This window comes from Pinus tabuliformis, chromosome 8 (genome assembly GCF_031772625.1).
Source record: "Pinus tabuliformis cultivar Carrire ecotype Pingquan chromosome 8, CPIR1, whole genome shotgun sequence".
NCBI classification, from domain to species: domain Eukaryota; kingdom Viridiplantae; phylum Streptophyta; class Pinopsida; order Pinales; family Pinaceae; genus Pinus; species Pinus tabuliformis.
In genome coordinates this window covers 1,151,523,344-1,151,530,765 of record NC_142294.1, presented here as the reverse complement: position 1 = coordinate 1,151,530,765, position 7,422 = coordinate 1,151,523,344, and the positions used below count along the sequence as shown (strand labels likewise).

At 33.3% G+C, this 7,422-nt stretch overlaps 1 protein-coding gene across 1 annotated transcript; it reads left to right on the top strand.

Annotated features, from left to right (window-relative positions):
- The first annotated feature begins 550 nt into the window (after nucleotides 1-550).
- LOC149239427 (WAT1-related protein At5g07050-like) lies at nucleotides 551-3,935 on the top strand. Its single transcript, XM_089367140.1, has 7 exons — nucleotides 551-856; nucleotides 978-1,040; nucleotides 1,153-1,269; nucleotides 2,352-2,601; nucleotides 2,939-3,097; nucleotides 3,183-3,334; nucleotides 3,467-3,935. The coding sequence occupies exons 1-7, from the start codon at nucleotides 639-641 to the stop codon at nucleotides 3,807-3,809; spliced, it is 1,302 nt and encodes a 433-aa protein (XP_089223266.1). The 5' UTR covers nucleotides 551-638; the 3' UTR covers nucleotides 3,810-3,935.
- The last annotated feature ends 3,487 nt before the right edge of the window (nucleotides 3,936-7,422 follow it).

The following is a 7,422-nucleotide window of genomic DNA, read 5'->3' as shown; positions in this document are numbered from 1 at the left end:
CTAATGGGTATATTTATATCTATGAAAAGAACGGAGCAGATTACAGGGACAAATACCTCTCCATCCGCTACCCATTGCTCTATTATTTTATTTCATAATATATTTCATGGTTGGATTCCAATATCAGGTAGTTTACTGGTAATTAAAAATAGAGACGTGTATGGAGAGAAGTGTGAGGAGGAGGAAACGCAATATAATAAAATTGGTAGACAGCAAATTCCACTCAAACTCATATTTATTGGCACACTATTTGGTGGAATCACCCTGCAGCTTTGAGAAGAATGATGTGAAAGAAAAAGTGTTTGAATTCATCCCCATCATCCTCCACAATAAAATCGGGCTATGGGTTGTAGAAAGGGGCAGTGACTGTACATTCAGTCACTTCAGCTTGATTGTTGTTTTGGATTTTCCTCCTAAATTATTTGCGAGGGGTATCCACTTACATGTACCAACTTTGTAGAATCTCATTGTGCACTGGCAGCCAATCAATCTCAGAATCAGTTATATATATAACTGAACCCACTAGCAGAGATTCACAACAATAATTTTGTTCTGGCAATACCTAATTGCTACTTCAATCTTGTTTGGTGCTCCGGCTTGAAGATTCGTAAGTGTGAAGAAAGGCTAGAGCATTAGCTATGGCTTCTGCAGCTGAATCACGTAGAAGTAGATTGTCATGTCTGTTTGAAATGTCCAAACCCTACATAGCCATGATTTCTCTGCAGTTCGGCTATGCGGGTATGAATATTATTACCAAAGTTTCTCTCACCAATGGTATGAGTCACTACGTGTTGGTCGTTTACAGACACGCAGTTGCTACGGCTGTTATTGCTCCCTTTGCATTTTTTGTAGAGAGGTATAACTGCTTGTACATCATTACTCCTGATTCGTATATGAAATCTTCATAGCGTCGTTTCTTGTTTTCTTCAATGCAATTTTAGGTGACCAGATATGGATTTCATTGCATTTTTTTCCAGGAAGGTGCGGCCAAAGATCACGTTTTCTATTTTCTGCCAGATTTTCGCGCTAGGTTTGCTGGGGTGCGTAATTGTCATAAGCCTTTTCGACTTAGTTTTCCATTGTCTGTTTGTTTTGTCATGGCTTTCGTTATCAATTTCATACTTAAATTGTAATGTTGCTGTATATACTCAGGCCCGTCATTGATCAGAATTTTTACTACGCTGGTTTGAAATACACTTCTCCAACATTTGCTTGCGCCATGAGCAACGTGCTTCCTGCAATGACTTTTGTCATGGCAGCTTTGTTCAGGTAACTTAACCTTCCTCGTTGAAGTGCTTCCTGCAATAACTTTTTTCAGGGCAGCTTTGTTCAGGTAACTCAACCTTCCTCGTTGAAATTTCAATGTAGTTGCACCATGAGAAACGAGGTGCTTCTACATGCTGGTGTGTTATTTGATTAATTAAATCAAATTTAAAAGAAGAAAAGTAGTTTATTTTAATAACATAGGGGATTTACTAAACACGGTTTCAACTCACATTTGATCAAATTTTTATTTTCTTAGAGGTTGGTGGAATAGAGGTTGTTGGAATAATATTTTCCTTGATATTATATTTGTTTTAGTTTAGCTGTTTTTAATGTTTTAGAAATTTTTGAAATATCTTATTTTTTAATATTGTTATATTGTTTTTTCATAATTTCTTTTTCATAAATTTATTGGTCACTTTTATAAAGATTGTATTGAGTAAAGTTAAAGGTCATTTTACTCCAGGTGTATTATCGGACGTTTTGAATCTATGATCAATAGGTTTTTAAATCTATAATCTACCAATATTCTTATTTTTAAAATAGATTTATTATTGATTTTTATTTGAATTATATTAATTAAATTTAATGTTAAATTCACTAACTTTTATGTTTCATAACTTTACTCCATAAAAACAAATTTATTATTCATTTTTTCCAAAATTGTATTAATCAAAATTATGTATAAATTCAGTTTACTCCGTGTTCAATAACTTTACTTTCATATTTAATAGATATCCAATTAACATAATTTTAACGCAATGTTTTTTTGCTTAAACATAAATTTATTAATAATTTTTATTTATAAATTATATCAACTAAATTTAACAATAACTTTATGTTTAATTGAATTTACACCATGTTTATTGGATACCCAAATTTCCATTCAACATAACATAGATTACAGTGTCACATAGGTTGATAGAAATCTATCAAATTATTACTCGTCTCTCACTAATATTTGTTTAATGTTCGACTTCGCCAAAATATGATGAGGGTACGCTTGTAATTCCCAGCAGATATCGAAATAAAAGTGCATAATTATATCTAAGTATATGACAATTTTTTATTTCATTTTTTTCATGTAGAATGGAGAAAGTGGATATTAAGATGGTACGTAGTCAAACGAAGATTGCTGGAACGGTTGTATGTGTTGGGGGAGCAATGCTAATGACTTTATACAAAGGTCCAATAGTTCCCATCTTTGGACGTCCAAATCATAACCATTTTGCATCTCCATCCTCATCCTCCTCAGTTAATTCCGACAAGGACTGGACAGTAGGTTCTCTTTTATTAGTTGCTGCATGTCTTGCCTGGGCAGCATTTTTTATCCTTCAGGTAATGACCTCAAACTCTTCTCAATAACCATAAATTCATATTACCTTCAATAAATTTAGATGTAGGTTAGATTTTTCATTTTAATTATTTCTTAATAGTCTATATCTTAGTTTTATTTATACACTATATCACTTTATATGGCTATATTTATTTTTATGGTATGTTTTAGTGATATTTTGGAATTTAATAGATAAAACTAGGTCAACATCATCTTATCCTTCACATTCTAAAATATTTATGAAATCTGCAATCGTTGCACATCTTATCACACATAATACACATAAGTTCTCTATGCAAAACTAAAGCAGTTATAATTGAATAAAATTGGATTCTGCAGGCTGCTGTTCTAAAGAGGTATTCAGCTCAACTTTCGCTTACAACGTTAATATGTTTTATCGGAACATTACAGTCGATGGCAATCACCTTAGCGATAGAACATGATCCTTCTTTATGGGCTTTGGGATGGAACATGAACCTTCTTACTGCTGTTTACTCCGTAAGTAATTGTACACCATGTTTATGTCTTATGCTTGAACGAAGGAACACAGTATGAAGTAATCAAATCCAATAATTCTATGCAGGGAGTGGTAGCATCAGGGATTGCATATTATGTACAAGGTTTGTGCATGGAGTTAAAAGGACCAGTATTCGCGACGGCATTCAGCCCACTGATGATGATAATCGTCGCAGTCATGGGGTCTCTTATTCTTGCCGAGAGCATTTACTTGGGCAGGTTAATTCTTCGTCACCTTTCTCAGTTTCCCGGTTGAATATAGTTTTCAGATTTCATATATGAATTAATCATTCTAGGTATGTAATTTTTATAGAAGGATACTTACTGAGTATACGTCATGTATATATACAGTGTGCTCGGAGGAGTTTTGATCGTGGCGGGTCTTTATGCTGTGTTGTGGGGTAAACTTAAGGATCACAAAATCTCGTCAGGTAAAGAGCACAGCTTGGAAGTGGTTGGTAGTACCGAAGTGAAAACTGTGAAGGACGTGACACCTGATGAGTTGGAAGCTGCTCATGCCCCTAACAAAGCTATCAAAATTATAGCTTGCGAGAAGGACACAGACCGAATTTCTACCCTCGGATACACAGGAACTAACAAACAATCCAGTTTGCCAGGCACCATCAGGGTAGCTGAATCTTGTACTGTTGATATAGCTAAATTTGATAATGCAAACGAGACTGCAACCAACTGACAACTAAGGGAAACTCCTAGCTAATAATTATCGGAGTTCCTACTTATTTTCGATAAATCTACCTAATGTACTCTTATTGTAATTTAAGATTTCCATTTTCAACTATGACAGTCACCTGGGGATAAATTTGTCATATTTTTTTGACGTGGTTTTGTACCTGAATAGGAACCTTTTAAATCATTAATGAAGAACCACTAAACTCTACGTACTTTTCCCAATTGTGACATTATAATGAATATAAAAAAGCTGAAAATAAATCTTGATATATAAAGAAAAACCTGTACTTTTGCACCTCTTGAGTCTTGACATAAAAAGGGAATATTCATGTAGCGTATTCATATCATTTTATTTATTTATTAGAAATTGTCGTCTCATCCGACCAATTTTGTATGGAGTGAAAGTATGGTCAGAGCTTTTCGCTATGAAATACTATATTTCAAGTTTTAATGTAATTAAAACATTTTGAATTACCGAATTTAAACAAACAATAATTAAAGTTGAAATAGAATTTTTGTTTTATTGTGTTGACTGTTAAATATTATTCTTTCAAATTTTGAGAAAAACGGTCACCGGAACTAAGAAAATTTTAAATATCCCTTGTAGAAAGCCGAGATGCCAATTCACTTTGAATATGTAAAACGATATGGGAGAGGGGGACACAGGAAAAAGCATGAACTATTAAATCCGTCGATGCTCTTTCTATGAGTACCTAAATACTTTAGAAATCTCAAAATTGTATGTGAATATAAATTGTTTTGATTATCTTTATTCACTTAGATTGTTTATTTTTGAATATTTTGAAACAACTAATGATTTCACTTTTGTGGGTTAAGTTTCTGAAAATTTTAATTATGGGAACATAAATAAATAGTGAAAGAAAGAAACAGTAATTATCACAGTATAATAGGGAAGAGAATAGATGGTAATTATAACAGTTATATATATAAAAAATGATAATAGTGATATTAATATAAATTAAATATAAATTGTTAGATAAGTGAGTGTATTTTAGGTGGTTGGGATGGTTTGATGATAAGAGTTTTTTGGGTTAATAGTTGAGGTCTCATTGTAATATAATGGTCCATTGGAAACCCAATAAGTGGTAAAAATTAAATAGTTAATAAATACTAATAACAATTAAAATATTTATTTGTCATTTAATACCAATCAAAATACTTATTTTCTATTTGTAACATTGAAAATTTGTCACTGTAAAACCATTATAGTAATGCAAGTCCTCAATTTGTAAAACCACTGTAATAATGCAAGTCCTATTTATAAAAATGGTTGGAAAGTTCTTAATTTCATCGAAGCATTTTCAACTTATTAAAATTATAAAAACCAAAATTTTTATTTTTTTTGAAATGAAAATCCTGAAACCCTATGCCTTAAAAAAGAAAGGAAAAGGAAGAACTAAAAAACCACAACTACTGACCTAATGAGCAAATTATTTAAATCGTATACGCTAAGATATCTGAAATGAAGGAAAGTATGTGCTTATCCCTAGGCGGGGGCACTCTTTGACAGAGACAAAGGGTAGCGTCCGGTCCCAAGAAAATTCTGAACATTCGATTCGAATCGGTGTAACTGAAATGCAGGCTTTTAAAAGGAAACGTAGTGCTGTACCGCGTGAGCGGATGGAAACAGACAATGACGAACATGAAATAGTACTTCATATTCTCTTACACTGCCATTAAGAATGTGACGATAAAGTGGAGGCATTTTTCACTATCGATAACTATCGGGTACAGTGAGAATATTGTTTTGTCCTCCTGATTTATAGTTACAACACTTATTAAGAATATAAGGCTAAATTGGAGGCATTTTTTTCTATCGATAACTATCGGGTACAATGAGAATATTGTTTTGTCCTCTTGCTTTATAGTTGCAGAACCTGTTAAGAATATGAGGCTAAATTGGAATCATTTTTTACTATCGATAATTATCGGTACGGTGAGGATATTGTTTTATCCTCTTGATTAATAGTTGCAGAACTTATTAAGAATATGAGGCTGAAGGCATTTTTTTACTATCCATAACTATCAGAAGCACTTGACGAGGAAGCATTTTTTTATCCTCTTGATTAATAGTTCAAACAATATTGCTAGAACTTGACGAGGAAGGATAAATTATATTGAAATCAGAAGCACTCACAGAGACAAGAGACAAGAACTCGACAGCGACAAAATCGATCAACTTTGGAATATCTCATCAAGTGGAAGAACTTATCTGCTGAAGATTCCATATGGGAGGATGAGAATTTTATACAGAAGCATCTAGAACTAATCAAGCATTGATGACAACACTCTTTTGAAGGAGAGGGGCATGTTAGGTCCCTATAATACTAGTGATTCCCCCATTACTATTGTCGTTGTATCCCTTATTATTATTGTTGTGCCCCTATTGTCCCCATATTGTTATTATTGTGCCCCATAAAATCCCTCCATTGTTATTTTTGTGGCTTTATATTATTATTTTTAGGTCGGATTGGTTATGTTATGACCCCTTAGACTCCTATATATAGAAAGGAGTTTTTGTCATTTGAATCATCAAAGAATTGTTCATTTGTGTAATGTAAAGGAGGTTGCCCCCTCGAAAAGGCTGAACTCTAAGGCATTCATCTATATTTTTATCTTTTAGTGATCTGGTTTCCTATCAAAGGCAGTGGAAGTTGCTAAAATGAGACAACGTAAACTCATCACGTTGTTTCTCTATGGCTTTTCACTATAAAGCTAGGTTGTGGTTTAGCATCGCGTTAATACTTTGTCTTCGCTGCATAGGAAATCCCCATGGCATTTCATCAGACTTCAGGACTTAACTACGGAAGGTAACTACTAAATGCTTCTAAACTCGAATCGTTTTTATCCTTTATTTTGCTTAACATTACTCACGCTATTTTCTCACTGGTGAATAGGGAAGTTGCCTCAGGTGAAAAAGACCACTTCCACGTAAGAAATATTGCCATTTGTCTATTTTCTTGTTTTGTATAATTTTTCCCATAAGGATTTTTCTAACATAAGGTATCGGTTTTCCCAAACAGGGAAATACACAGTGCTTAACAGTATTTGTATTGGTAAATGTCATCCCTCTTCAGAACTTAAATTTCTCACGACGACACTATTCGCCCTTCTAGGTTGGATTCTTACCTTTGTCATGAATTAAGTTATGGGAACATTACTCGCATGGTCAAATATAGACACTGAGTCTTGTGTCGAGCGTCTAGCTAGTTCAAGATTTATGGCTCTGTCGATTTTGTAATTAATTAAATACACATAAATGGTTAAAGTCACTTTGTGTAGGCCTTTTTTGTAGTTTTGGGGAGAATACTCTCGCTCTGTAGTTGATGGAGCGTTTTAATATCTTTCCTGCGAAATAATTTATTATTTTGTTATGCGACCACTTAAGTGAACCGACTTATACTTCGTTATATAGAAGGCTTCAATTATACATTAGCTTCTATACGACTTTATGCTATCTGTTTATATATTTTGGAATGGCAATGAATTAAGTTATTTGACATCGTCGTTGCATTCCAGGTCAAGAGGACCCTTCTCTTTTTCATGCAAGTATTTACTAGATTGATTGATCATTTCCAATGGAATTCGATTTAATT

Bases quoted from the DNA above. Each gene is read 5' to 3' on its own strand.
- LOC149239427 (XM_089367140.1), top strand. From the start codon at position 639: ATGGCTTCTGCAGCTGAATCACGTAGAAGTAGATTGTCATGTCTGTTT. The intron at 857-977 runs GTATAACTGCTT...ATTTTTTTCCAG, and splicing joins TTTGCATTTTTTGTAGAGAG to GAAGGTGCGGCCAAAGATCA. The intron at 3,098-3,182 runs GTAAGTAATTGT...AATTCTATGCAG, and splicing joins TTCTTACTGCTGTTTACTCC to GGAGTGGTAGCATCAGGGAT.